General features: G+C 34.3%; 1 protein-coding gene across 1 annotated transcript; it reads right to left on the reverse strand.

The window, feature by feature from the left end:
• Positions 1–598: 598 nt before the first annotated feature.
• Positions 599–13,895, reverse strand: LOC107004669 (protein TIC 40, chloroplastic). Its single transcript, XM_015202961.1, has 14 exons — positions 13,509–13,895; positions 8,983–9,097; positions 8,771–8,828; positions 8,654–8,671; positions 7,487–7,793; positions 6,196–6,290; positions 5,541–5,610; positions 4,408–4,486; positions 3,553–3,593; positions 3,052–3,097; positions 2,131–2,225; positions 1,485–1,588; positions 1,255–1,302; positions 599–914 (listed from the first exon to the last, which is right to left on the reverse strand). The coding sequence occupies exons 1-14, from the start codon at positions 13,702–13,704 to the stop codon at positions 855–857; spliced, it is 1,332 nt and encodes a 443-aa protein (XP_015058447.1). The 5' UTR covers positions 13,705–13,895; the 3' UTR covers positions 599–854.
• Positions 13,896–15,097: the final 1,202 nt, after the last annotated feature.

A 15,097-nucleotide genomic window follows, 5' to 3' on the forward strand; every position in this document is an offset into this window, starting at 1 on the left:
TTCCCTCAAAAAAAAATTGTCATTAAAAAATATTTTCAATTTCAAATACTTATTATTTTACCCTATCTCACACCCCCTCCCCTCTCCCCCCCCAAAAAAAAAATTAAATTTATTTTTAAAAAAATATTTTCCACTCTAGTAAAAATAAAAAATATTTTCTCAAAAATATTTTTCATTCATAAATCATACACTAAAAAATCTTTTTCAAAATATATTTTCTATTCACCAATCAAACATGAGAAAATAAATAAAAAATCTACTTATTTTGCGGAAAAACATTTTCCTTTCCTACCAAACACACTCTAACTCCCTTTCTTATTTTCCTAGTTCTTATCCACCCCCACACCACCTCACTCTCATCCACCTTTATTATCTTCCGCACATCCTTACACTTCCTCAAGCAAGAAAATATAAATTCTTATTCCTCCATTTCTTTTAAATATAAAATCAACTTGAATTTAAAATTAAAAAATCCAGAAAATTCAACTGAATAACTATTAGCGATAACTTCATAATTGAATTAATTATTAAATAAAATTTTTATTCCTCCGTTTCATCAAATCATACAGTTGAATAAGCTTAAGTAACTCTAAAACCATAAAGAAACTGGCAAATATACAACTGAAATTGGCTTCTAAAGACTACTGGTAAGCCAAGGCAAGTATGTTCACATCCACAAAATTTGAGAAGGGCAATGAATTTATATAAAGGAAGTGACATTTTCATGTGCATCCGTTGCAACAGAGGGCGAAAACTACATCTCAGAGCCCAATAATTCTTACTGATACTTCACTCAAACAGAACAAAAATGACAGCGTTGTCACATAGTAGCTGCTTAGGCAGGACGGAGATAATCAAGGCGCACCTGACACCCCAGGGAATAGTTCTGATATTTTGTTGAAGACGTCCATCACCTATAATCATATGTTCAACTATATGTATTAGGTATTTATCAAATATATACACGTACATGCAACGCAACATAATATGCAGTTGAACCTCCATCTATTTAGTCAACATAATAATCATAGTAACGAGTATGTAAACATTGAATTTGTGCTATACTGGGCTAACATAAGATGAAATAAGAACCAAAAGTTATCACTCAAAACTGTCTAACTGATGCATCTTACTGATCTCTAGTATTAATTACTGAAGCAAAATGCAACTTCGTCAATAACAAGTGCAGACTTCATACTCAAATTTAGATCGATATATCAAGAAGACATGTTAAAGATGAAATTACGTTCTTACCTCCTTGTCATTTTGGTATTTTGCAATACTCAGTGGATTCTGAGAACACTGCAATAAAAATAAAAGTCAGCGTGCATCAACATTTCAAGCAATAATAAATGTGTGTCGTATCTCTTCTATGATTATTCAAATATATGCTTTTTGGAACTTCAACAAATTCAAGAGGATATAATGGGGGTGGGAAGTGGGATGGGGGGGTGGGGGGGTGAAAGGGGGCAACAAGTGCATACATCCATGATGGCTGCTTGAACTCTTGGATTTTGGAAAGCCATGGCAACATCAGGATTAGCCATAATCTTCGAAATGACTTCCTCGGGAGTAAGTCCTATCTGATCTGCAACCATAAAAATAACAAACAAAGAAAAATACAGATCATATCATTTGATAGTTTTGGCTATAGCAACTGTTTGTAGCATGAAAGGAGGTCTTCCTGACATGTTATAACTACAAAAAGATTTCTCCCTCCTGATATAACATTTACTAGTATTTCCCCACACATGTGTGCTCATGTTGGGCTGGTTGTTCTATGATACATTGTTTGGCGCATCTTAGCCCAGGTAAACATTGGGCATGGTTGGGCAATGACCCATTCATTGACCCGCCAAATTTAACCCAAATAGTACATTCGCCACCCCTAATTCTGGTATTTTGTTGAAGTCATCCATCACCTATTACCATATGTTCAACTATATGTATTAGTAATGACTTTGTTGATCAAATGGAGAAAATTAAAAATATATGTTGATGCTCAGTAGAATTCAGCTATTGTCTAAGACTCTCTTATCCCCCCACCCTCCCCCTCCAGATTAGTGGGCTGCAGACACTACTATTTTTGCAATAGATCAGGAAAAGAACAATATAACCACTCTAACTTACCAAATTGTTGCTTAATTTCAGGGCTGCTAAGATCAAAATTCTTCAAGGAATCCATCATGCGGTTGTCCCATTCTGGGTTTCCACCCATGTTATTCCTGGAATGGGGCAAATGATGGCAACCCTGATAAGTTTTTCATAGGTGCAAAAGAGAAGTATTTAACACGAAATCCTCGTTAGCCAAAAAAGGGCAAATGATTCAACATGTCTGTTTCTTTCCATGTTCTCTTCTTTTCTTTTCTTTTTCATTTCTTTCTTTTCAAACTGAGAAACGAACAACACCAAAAATGCAGAATTGCGAGCAGCCTGACCAAAGTAGGTAGTCCAACGAATATTTGATTCCAGACAGATAACTGGTATCATTTGATATGTGTGTACTGAAGAATCATTTACAGCTTTGCATTGTTCTAGTCTAAACTAGAAATGCAATCAGATGGACAAGAATCAACAAGATGAAAACTACCAATCAGGGTCCAGTGTATACCAGTGTCATACATACATCGGAATGGAATATTCTCATTCAAGATGAGAATTTTAACCCCATGCAGGCAGAAGAAAAAGTCAGGTCTCATTTGCACAAATTCAAAAGGAACTGGTTACTCCAGTAAACAAAAAGTAGTATGTGGAAGGGGGAAAATGAAGCAGTTCAGATACAGCAGAGTCACACCAAGAGTAGTTTTCCTAACACTTAAACAAGTTATATGAATGGCATAAGTTCCTATCCAAACAGCCTGAGACAGTGCTTATGGTAAAACTCAGTGGATGGATACGCTACTGATATAAATATGATAATCAAACAGAAAGTTTAGAAAAGTAAATGATATACAAGTAATGCATTTTGGCATGGAACAAAGAAATATGCACTTGAGAATGGTAATCTTAATAAAGAAATATGCACTTGAAAGACAGTTGAACCAGACTTACATCATGTCCTGCAACTGTTGACGGTATTGTGGATTTTGTAGCATCCCTGTGATCAAATTAAATGCAAGACCTTTTAATTTTATCTGATAGAGGAAGAAGATGGAAAGAGTTTGAAAAACTTATAGCAATGAACCATAAAGGTAGTAAAGTTGAGTCACAAGAAACCAGAATGACAAGTATTTTTGATAAGAAGAGGACAGGAATAAATAATTAATGGCATTTAACTCTTGTTCTTGAATTGTCCTACAACATAGCAATTCAGACAAACGGTCAATGATAAAAGAGGAAATGAATTTTACTCTAAAACCTGAATCATGAGTTGGCTAAGCAAATCTAATGCAAAAAAACACTAGTAAGAAAAGTTGCACAGCTTAGACAATGTATACTAGATGTACTTGTCAGCATTTACATCCTTCTAGGGATCCATCAGTAGTTAAAATTAAGAAAAGGAGTACTGGAAAATTCAGATTTCCTAGAAAAGTGCTTCAGATGACAGCTCACATTTAAATGTTGTAGGGTTCCTCATCTCCTCGGGTAGATAGCTGCACAAACACCGAATAGAAGGTTGAGTTCTCATCAAAATAAAGCACAACTAGTTTATACACACAAACTATATGTCACATGAGAATAAGATGAGAGGTCTGGTTGTGTTCACAAGAAAAGCATAATAGATTTAACATAGAAGAGAAATGTCACTTTAGATTAATACTTTGCAGGAAACAAACAATTAGAACGTTTCCTTCTCCATAAGCTTTAAAAAAAAAAACTAGAATATGCTGTAGCAAACCCGTATAATATATAGTAGACTTTAATATGCACAAGCAAATTTCTAATAAGGACTATACATTAGCCAATTAACTCGAAGTTACCTTAATTACACTTTTCCAGTCATTCTCAAAAGTACATTCCACATCTTTATTATTTTCAACTACCTACCATCTATCTGAAATAAGGTATAATGCTCCAAGTCCTGCTCTCTTGAGTCCATCCAAAATCTTCTTTAAAACACCAATTAAGCATCCCAAATCTCATATTAGTTCACTTCCTTCCATCTTTACCACAGTAGTCTACAGCATACTATAAAAGCCTATTCAATTAAACACATTACTGATGGAATGACATTTTCCCTGCAATGCTTTAGAGAGGTTCAAAACTAAATCTCAACAAAAGAATTTTGATTCCATTAGAAGTGCAATACAATTTTATTTGTAACACAGTACATAGTAACATGGTGTAACTGAAACTAGAGTTCCATTATTATAAATCGGAATGCTAAGTGATCAAGATATCAGCAAATATTCAAGATAATCCAACACAACTCATAGAATATAACAGAAAAGGTAGATGCTATCTTACGGGTAAACCATCTTCTGCACTGTTGGATCTTCCATCATTTTCTCCAGAGCATCCACCGACAATAGAGGATTAGATTTTCCTGTTCAAGAAAGCAGATCATGCAAAATTACTTGTAGCTGAGAGAAGAGAGCATGAAGCAATTTGTTTTTTCATAAAAAGAAAGCATGAAGGAGATTTAGGCCCAAGTAAAGTTACACACAACATTTTACTAATAAACAGATATGACCAATAAAGCTGGACTATTTATCACTCAAAACCTCCAACCTCAAAACAAGTTTATGGACAGAGAGTTCCATGAAATCTGTAAGAAATAGGCCATTCTTCCGTAAAACATGTCTGCTAGAGCACTTAGCATTTTTTAGGATGTAGGAAGTTCTATTCAAGTTCCCACAGGAGTCGGGACACAATATTCGGGTCATTACAAAGTCACAGCTTCTGTCTGGATGTTCATCTTTCTTTTCTGAACCTCATTTGTCTGTATCTCATGCAATATCTCCTACAACATGGATTATTGACTTCAAGTTTTTACCCACTTCCAAATTTTATTTGTAATACATATGTGTGCATTACAATGATCATGCGGCCTTTAGCCTTTTGTTGGACTCAAAAGGATAGCATTGAAAACACAAAAAGTACTAAAATTATGCCATTTCTTGGAGTCTTACACCCTGGAGATTCACCAAAATACCATTACGTATCTATATTATGCTACAAACATACTGCAATTGGACAAGAAACTGGGCTTTCTCCCCATTTTTTCCTAAATAGAAAAAGACCCCAGAATGTATTTTTCCCACCAGATTATGGAACATACAACCTCATTTCATTTTGTTGGGCATTATGCACTTCATAGTTTAACCACCTTGGGCATGATTCACAGCTTACCACATCCTCCAAACCACCCAATAGGCTAAAAGGGAGGATCTACGTAGCTATGAAGTATGTCCATGAATCCATCTTTATTATCTATTGCAAGATTCATAAACTCGTACAAATAATGATTGAAAAAGAAGGAAAAGAGGAAAATGACCAATAAAAACATGAGTAAGAAGATAGGAACATGCATCCAATCCTGATGCTTAAATGACATTCGTAGTACAACAGCTATGAGGGCCAACCAGCAAGTGATTTACCCGTTGATGAGGTACTGTCAGATGTATTTGGACCAAATCCCGACTGTGAAGCAGCTCCATTTTGAGTTACCTAATAGAGATTCAAAAAATATTATTGAAGTGCAATTGTTAGACGACACCTAGAGGTGTCAAAATTGAGCCCAATTGTAGGTAACCCGCCCATAATTTTGAGGGTTGGGCACAAGATAATTTCAATTGAATTCAATCCCAACCCATTCAAGTCCTAACCCATTTAAGAGAATCCTCAATTGAGCCCAATTTGTTCTCCAATTTCAACCCGTTTTAAGACTCTTTATTTGCATTGCTGTAATGTATGTTCCTATATTAAAGGTATGGATTACTATCTATTTTATATCTTATCGGATTTATCTATCCATTTGTCACTTCTTTTTTAAAATTTTCTTTAGTTGAAATTCAAATTGTAGTTATATAACTTAAACAACAATACATTAAAATTGTTGAATTAAGCGGGAAAAATTGGGTGGGTCAAGACTCAACCTGTTTTTAAGCCCATTGGAGCCCAAAGTAAACTTGGGCGGGTCAGGACCCAACCCAATTTCTATTTCAACCCATTTAATATCTCCAATTTCAACCCAACGCGCCCATTTGACACCCCTAACGACACCATATTCCCAGATTATAGCTACCAACCGACCTGATCAACAGTTACCGAAGCTGTCTCAGTTGAGTCCTTAAAATTTTCAAAGGCACCCTTCTGGAATGTTTCATCAGGAGAAATGTCAACAAAAGCTGCAAAAAGTTTGATTCACATAGTTAATATCATGAGTTCATAACCAGAAAATCTAAACATTTCATAAGAGTAATACAAAGTGTATCACTATCGCAAAAAGGTGGTTCTAACTAGGGAAGCATTAGCATTTTTGTAAATATGATTTAGAACAAAACTGCTCAGGTCCCACTACAACTAAACCCAGGTATTAGTTTCTACTGGTCCACGATGGTTCTTGGCATTTAAGAAAGATGTCAAAGGAGGATACAAGTTACAAATCAGCTTTGTTTCCGCAAAGCATCCTTCTATTCTTTTTTGAGGAGATCGTTATTCTGGGATATTAGTGGAGTCTAAACTTAGCTTTGGTCAAGAACTGTTGTGGAAGTCAGGTCAGTAATCTATTTGATTAGCAAAAGAAAAGAAAAAAACTTTTGATGATCGAGACGCAAATAAAAATTTGTTAAATACTTGAAACGAATTAACCTCATAGAAATTGAAGTGGTACCTTCCTCCTGCTCATTCCTTTTATTTAAACTGGGTTTCCCTGCACTTCAATGTAAGCTTTTCTCCCAAACCAGCCTTCCCCTCCCCGTTGTCAGCAAGGGGTTCTAATGATACATGAGGAGGTTAGATTTCTAGGGATACGTAGGATCAAAATGGCCATGACTTAGGGGGATTACACTTTTCTTAATTCAAACTTAGAGGATACCCTTGCAGAGTGCCAGCATAGCAATATTGTGTGATAGTGACTTCATGCATGAAAGAGATGGCAAGTGGTTTTGGGGTGAGAAATACTTTGAAAATAAGAGAGAACAGAAAAGATGAATTTCCATTTAAAAGCTCAGAAGATCACAAAGGATCACATCATGACACTCCAAATTCCTTCAAGAATGTTATGTAGATGGTTGATGTTTTGGTGTTTTTAAGATCAACAGCTAAATTGCTTAATCTTGAAATTTAGTGGTGAACTCACTCATTTAAAATAGTTTAATTGTCTCCCTGATATATACTCTAGTATCCTTCAGTTTATTGAGATAAACCAACGTTAAGGGTGATCAAAGCATGACACTAACAAGGTCTATTCAAAGGTAAATGTCAAGAGGCTTTAGATGAACATGCCTTCTTGCTAGATTTGCTGTTTTTCTATATGAAAGGAAAAGACAAACAAGTACTAAAACCAGATATAAATGATATTTAGAATGCAAATATTAAGTACCATTTTTCTTTGGCTCCTTTTCAGCCTCTTTATCATTTTTGACATTGACAGTGGGAGGTTCCTCCACTTTAGTTGCGGATACATCAACAGTCACTGGCTGAGATGCAAATGAAGCTGATGGTGTAGATGAGGTAGATGCAGTAGGTGGTGGAGGTGATGAACTAGCTGGACCGGACACTGGAGGTGGTGGGAATGGAAAAGGAAAAGGTGACCCAGGTCCAGGTGAAAAGGCAGTGTTGCTAAACTGACTATTCTGGCCATTCATTTGTCCCATCATTGTTTTGAGCGCTTGCTGCATAGCGTACTTCTGGAAGCATGGAAAACAACATGCAGAAATAGTTAACACACATGAAGGGTCGGGCTTTATCGAATTTTTGTAGCTGCACTCATTGGCCTCCACATAGGAAACAAAGAAATATACCCACGTACAATTAAAAACCAAAACATTTGAAACATGAAGAATATGAAAGAAGTTTAAAACACGATTTTCCGCCATAGAGAGTAAAAAAGAAGGCACCTTAAACAAGCAATCTTATTTTATGTTTTCCTGTGCAACTATTGTATCTATAATGCACAGAGACTCATTAGCATAAATATTTAGGTGTTTAAAAGGAGGATAGCCATTGAATTTATCTTTAAACTCACAGAAAACAAGAAGAAAGAAATCAACTAAATGTAACAGCAAGAGTTACGGACTCTAAAAGAACAGACAAGTATAGCAAAATAGTTTTTTTTTTAAAAATAAGGAAATGGCTGGCCTCTCAATACCAGATTGTGATGGCGTAGCATGATTTAATTAGTAAACATCGAAAGCATATTCCACAGTGAGGCCCTAGTTAATTTCAGAAGTTAGGTTGATGTGCTCATCATTATTAATTTTGTAATTACAGATACCATCAACTGATGAATGGTCATTCTTGTCTTCTGTATCTGCTTTGTTGGTCCTTTTTCTTAATATGTGGTCAATCCTCTTAACAGTACTGCTCATAACATACGAGGTATGTCTCGTCATGTGCATGTCATATTATCGATAAGTTAAAATTCATATTTTCTCAAAAGTCCAAATTCTCTTAGCTGCCACTCTGATAGTAGCCCTATAAGAAACAGAGTGAGATAAGCATCAGATTCCTGCAAAATATAATTACACCTCATTTAAGAAGTACTTGCCTTTAGGTATGAAGCCACCTGCAATATATTTCAGAAAAAACAGTGAAAAGTAACGAGTCAGTAAAAAAAATGAAACAAGAGTGTAACCAATAAAATTAAAAAAATTCTCCTTCTCACCCATGCGAAAAGTGCTGAAAACCCAACACCAACTCCAATCCAAAAAAGAGGAGACCCCCTGTAGACGACAAATAACAAGAAATAAGTAAGCAAATCAAGAGGTGCTAATGCAGATAGAAACACAATAACAGAAACATGTAAAGCAAGAAACTGATAGGTTAGATTATATACAAGAAGATTCAAATTAAATCGGGGATAATACAAATTATTACACTTGAGATGGTGAAGATGGAGCTGAAAATTGTGGATTTACACCAACTGAAGAAGTCTGTTTGCCACCTGAAGTTGTAGTGCTAGCAAAAGCACCCCTCCCTGATTTTCCCAGCACTGCATAGAACACATTGAAGGAAGGCTAAGCAGCAGCATAATTATTAGCAAGAATATAACAATGGATCACTAAATGATATAATCTATCAGAAATTTGGGACAAGAAAAGTGATTACATCCAGGATAAAGTGGTTTTACCCTTCAAGATTTAGCAATTTTATGTATAATCTTTTCCACTCCGACAACACAGGCTTTCTCTAATTTGGCAGTCTAGCTTGATAAAAAACATACTGAATTTGTAGAAGCTACCCATGTAAACATGATGTGAATGAATTTAATGAACAAGAACCATCCAATAATTTATGTTTACTTGATCAGGTATAATAATATTGACAATGAGAACACTTCTGCATAGAAGTATTCTCAGAAGTAGAGAATCAACAGAAGATACGACTCGCTACGAAAGACACCAATGATACTACACAAATTGGAACCCTCATAGGTGCACCAAGAGTAAATCAAAAGCAGGAAGTTACCCCTCAGATATACAAAGTTGTGCCTTTCCTTTCAAATCTCCGTCTTTCCCGCAATGCTATCCACACAAGTACTATTGGAGATACATCCCACGTTTGGCATCTTCTTTTCACTTCTCTAATGGCCCAACTAAATAATGCATCCTTCACAGCACCCAAATCATTGTATCCCGAACAATAGAAAAAGCTCTCAAAAATGTGATGCTAACCTAAGTTGCTCAGAATTGGGTGCAGGTGTCTGATACAGGTGTGGATCTAGAGGTCAGATCCTCTATGATCAAAATATTAAGAATCGGGGATACAAATCCATACATGGATACAGGTGCGGAGATTTAGCTAAAAAAAAATTCAAATATCAACTAATAGAGTTATAAAACCTAAATTATGAAATAATCTGTGGAGAACTTGAGACGAAATATTGATCAAGAGGAGATCCTGAAGGGAAATTAAAGGAAAGGGAGTGACAATAGAAATCTATATATACAAAGGTATTTCATTTTCTTCAATTTCACCTTAGCTTTTGTTTTGATTATAGAAACCATTGAATCTGTCCTGAATTTCTCCCTTGAATTTGGTCAAAGCTAGTTGACCAGATAAGGTATGGACCCCACACCCACACCCACACCCACACCCACATTGTGTCGACACGGGTGCGGCACCGAAAGTGAAGAGTATGAGAAACTTAGATGCTAACTAGCATTGTAGTAAGAGATATCCCATGTCCTACACAAGGGTTCACACATGAAGCATTAACTAACATAAGTAATCCTCCTCTTTTCAAGTTTTTGGTTGTCAAATTCGCATCCTCTAAGCAAACAAACAGCCTTTCCAAGCGCTCTAGGCGTCCAAACAGATGAGGGAAATCCAACTTCGCTCTAGCTAGCACCTTACAGTAGCAACTTTTCACTGAAAAATAGACTCCTGCTGTCTAACACCCAATTGTCATGGCTCTCTACCAGTAAATTTGCTTGTAGAGTATTACAATAGACTTTGGAACTCCACTATGTCCCAATCCCAAAATTTCCTTCATAAATTTGAGATCCCAAATAACATGCACATCATGTGATCTTAGAACTTGATCTAGTATCATCTCTTTTAAGTTAAAAAATTCTAGATTTTGGAGAAGTGATCCTTAACATGTTATATTCGCACCTCCTGTCCAGCAAAAAACTACCCTTTCATCCATCCCCCACCCGCAAAGAGATGCATAACTCTTCCTTTCCCTGTATAATTTTCCTGCAAAGAGGGCATACTTAAAAGGATTCGTGATGTTTCTTGTTCTCCAACACCCCACCCCATTGATAGCTAGAGCTCTTGAAGTCTACCCGGGCATGCTGCTTCATTCATCCATGTATGTTGATATCACCTCTCCATAGTACATGTTCCTTTATCCTAAATCTCCACGGCAATTTCCTTAGCAAGGCCTTGTTAAAAACGCAAAGATCTTCCTTCCATCTTTTAACAAATATCTTTTTTTGATAAACAAATACAAAATTCTCCAATCTGCAAATCTTTTCTCTACCATTATCCTATAATATATTTTGGGAACAATATCTTATCCAGAAACTTGAGCTGGCAACTGCATCAGGCCATTAGTAACTTTTTTCTAACATAAAAACATACTACATATTGGGATCATTCTTCAACAAATTAAAACAATCAATTTCCAAGTTAAACATTTATAAATGGTATATTAGATTTTTGATATGCTTAACCACTTTGAGCCCTTAACTATAGTTACTAGTCAACAAAAATATTCTCTGCGTGTAATATTTTAGAGAACACTTCTATATTTTAGGCTCTCTCCTTTTCTTTTTTTCCTTTATTGTGAAGGGCATATGAATACCTACATAAAGTGCACTAGATGGACTTTTGTCTCTGTTGTTGCATGCCTCCCAAAATATAAGCACCTATAGGCAGGATTCCGTTGGGGTATATTACTACCCGTCGGCAACAACAGAAAACTCGAGACTGAGTTTCCATCAATTAAGAGCAGGATGATGCGGACACAACCGGAAGTGGGAAAATCTTTCATCCTAGAGATTTTTTACTTGTAGCATATTTTTGGTAGCTTTAGATTTATATTTATCCATTGTTTCATCCCCAGGCCTTTGGTCTAGTAGTGAGAGCAAAACTTGTGATGTTTAGGTTAGGCGCACTAATGGGTCCAAACAACAAAAGCCTGGTATTTAAGTGGAGAAGGGTGGGCAGTCCATTATCCACCAAGTTTCAAACAGTGCACCATTAGCAGGGATCTCTCAGTTATCAAACAAGAAAAAAAGATTTATGTATTGTTCTTCTTTAGTAAACTATTTGAGCTTTAGGCCACTATATTAAGCTTCCATAGCAGTGCGATTTTGAGTATTTAGGTGTGCTGCAGAGAATTTCATGAAATATAGCCAATTCATCTATAAGCCAGTTATTCTATATTTTCCTTCTCTGTTTCCAGTCCTACTTGCCTTATAAATCACTAAATCAGCATGTAACAGTTTTTTATTTTTAGATGGAGCCTGTAAAATTTAAGATCCTTCAATTCTGAAATGAATTCAAAAGCTGGCAACATAGAGATATTTATGTAATATTTACAGTAAAATGAATTATATTAGCATACATGTGATTTTTTGATACATTCATATCTTTAACCCGGTACGGGGTACCATTTACGGAAGAACCCACATTAACCTCATCAATAGATACCTTCAAATCAGTCACCATGTTCTTGATGGCATTCACAACTCATTTATCAGATGACACCATCTAAACTATGAATACCAAAAGCCTTCATTTGCAAGATACTTGATTTGCATTTGATAACGATTCTAGCTCGGCTAGTAAGTTTTACCATCTACCCATTAACATAGTCAAATGTTGCAAAAGTTTTTTTACTTTTGTAACCTATCAGCATATACAGTTACCTCACAAACATAGCAGCCTTTCTAAATCCTATACAAAATACTGAACTGACTTAATATCCATTAGCAACTAGAAAAAAAGAATTATCATTAAGTTTGTCCGTCCCACTGTTCTTCACATCAAAGTTCACCGCAGTATACTTGTTTTACAAATAGAAAACAATATCGACAAAGTATCCTATCCAACCAAATATAAAACATAAGCACAAGCAAGAGTTAACTAGCAGAATGTCACAGTCCTCGTAGAAACAACTCGCACTTTAAACAATTCCACACAGACACCAATTCACTTATTTTAGTATGAACAAATTGGTATTTATGCCTACCAACATGCAAATAAATCAAGAAACATTTTCAGGACTGAAATTTTCAAATATTTCTCTCAAAACGTAACTTCTGTTAATATTGAACTCCTGTTTGAGATGCAGCCAAGCTTTAAACAAATTAAGAAAGAAAAAAAGGTTTCTAGTCCTATTGAAAGTAGAAACAGAAAAATTAACATGATCAAAACTCAGCCTAGTGCACCCCCTAACAAGTAAATATATCTAGAAACAACTCTAAGAAATATAATGCAAATGAACAAATCTACTCTTTCTGTGATGAACCAGATAAACACAATACACATACAAAGAGGAGACCAAGGGATAGAGAATAAGAATAAGGAGCACTTCACACAACGAACACCAATTTAAAACAACTCTAGTAACCATAATTCAGAAATTCTCTTCAAAAATAACTCCCCATAATGAATAATTTCTAACATCATATGCAATCAAGTTTAAGAGTAACATAGCATTCAATAAAAGATTCAATTTTTAAATGAAGGGAAATCAAAACTGCACTTTCCAACTAATAAATAAACAAAAAGAAATAACACACAACACCACAATTTCGAAAATTATCTTCAAAGACAGCTAATTATGGGTAATAAACGTCTACTTTAAGATGAATTGAAGCTTCAAATAAAATACAGAATACATTTAAGATAAAAAGACATTGAGAAGTAGATAAAAGAGTTGAAAGTACCAATCTTTTTAGTGAGCTTTGGACCCTGAAAACAAGAAACCACTTCAAAACAAGTTGTGGGTCTGACAATTCTTCCATTCTTGAAGGGTCTTTTGGGTAGATGAGGAAGGCCAAAGAAGGGTTTGCTTGAAATTACTGAGTTTGAAGAGAGACCCAATACCATTTTAGGTGAAGAAACTATACCTATGTTCTCCATCACCTTGAAAAATACTCAATTTTTAGCTGATACTTCACCTTATTACTGAAGAAGAAGATCAGAACTGCAAAAAAGATATCTCCTTTTCGCTTATTTTGCAACAAAGAAGAGAGGTGTAAGTGTGATATCGGCTGGAGAAGAGTGTTGTGAATTGAAAATGGAGCGGGTTATATGGATAGGTTTCGCAGCAGCTTTCACAGATTCAGTAAAATGTCCATCTAATATGGTTTTATCTAATATGGTTACTTACACGTATATTTTATTTTTGACTTAAGTCATTTGTAATTTTTAAAATTGTCTACATAATTCATTTAGATATTTAACTATGATATGTATCTATTGAACAATTAACATCATTTTTAATTCAACATCAAATATTTGATGTAAAATTTAATGTTTTGAGCTTCAACTTATATCAATTTTTACACCAAATTTAGTGTGTAGAATAGTATTATAACACCATTCATCATAAAAAATCACTTTTTGAATATTATAATATTATTTCATTATACAAATTTTTAATTAACATTATATAAATTATATGTTTTAATTAGATCTCTTTTATATTTAATTATTTTTTATGTAATATTTTTATAATATTAATTTTAGATATAAAATTTATTTTTTTATAAATTAACTTTTCTATATAACTTTTTTCTAAAAATTAAATTTATGTTAATTCTACTATAAATTATATAAACTACAATTCGTTTTCACAAAAATTAAAAATGCAAACATATAACTTTTTAAACAAATAATAATGTACTTAAAAATAGCAAAAAATAATAAACATTCAATAATGTAGTAATTGACATACATCAAAATTGAAATATAAAATAAATTGTAATTTTAAAAGTACATAATAACTTAATAATCTGATAGATTTTTTTCGAATACATCAATACTATTAAAATATGAATTGTATGGGGCCGAAAATTATTGTGGTTGTGGTTGCACTGCTGAAACTGTTGACTTCTTTTTTTCATTATTCGACTTTGTTCTTGTCGAACAAATTCACGAACATTTGGATCAGCAATACCATCCACTTCATTAATATAAATTTTCTTCTTTAAATTCTTTAAATTTCAAAACTCTATGTTTCATTTGGAATTATGTAATGCATTAATAGATCATTTATAGGAACACCGTAGTGATCTTGAAAGTTGAATATTTATGTAGAATTTAATATATATTTTTTAATTATGTAATATTTATTTAATTGTATTTCATTAATGTTTTCACTTTTATTTGTATTATCCATTATCATGTATAACGTATAATATTTTCTAGCAATTTATATTGTTTAAAAAAGGGATAAGTGCACAAGTATCCCCTCAACATATACCCGAAATCTCAGAGATACATTTATACTATTCTAAGGTCTTATTATCCC

Source organism: Solanum pennellii, chromosome 11 (assembly GCF_001406875.1).
Source record: "Solanum pennellii chromosome 11, SPENNV200".
NCBI lineage: Eukaryota > Viridiplantae > Streptophyta > Magnoliopsida > Solanales > Solanaceae > Solanum > Solanum pennellii.

What these genes read in the sequence shown, in the direction of transcription:
- LOC107004669 (XM_015202961.1), bottom strand. Translation starts at nt 13,704, where the DNA reads ATGGAGAACATAGGTATAGTTTCTTCACCTAAAATGGTATTGGGTCTC. An exon ending in AAAGGAGCCAAAGAAAAATG is followed by an intron (nt 6,291 to 7,486) that starts GTACTTAATATT and finishes AACTTTTTGCAG; the next exon opens with CTTTTGTTGACATTTCTCCT. An exon ending in GTGCAGAAGATGGTTTACCC is followed by an intron (nt 3,594 to 4,407) that starts GTAAGATAGCAT and finishes GTGTTTGTGCAG; the next exon opens with CTATCTACCCGAGGAGATGA.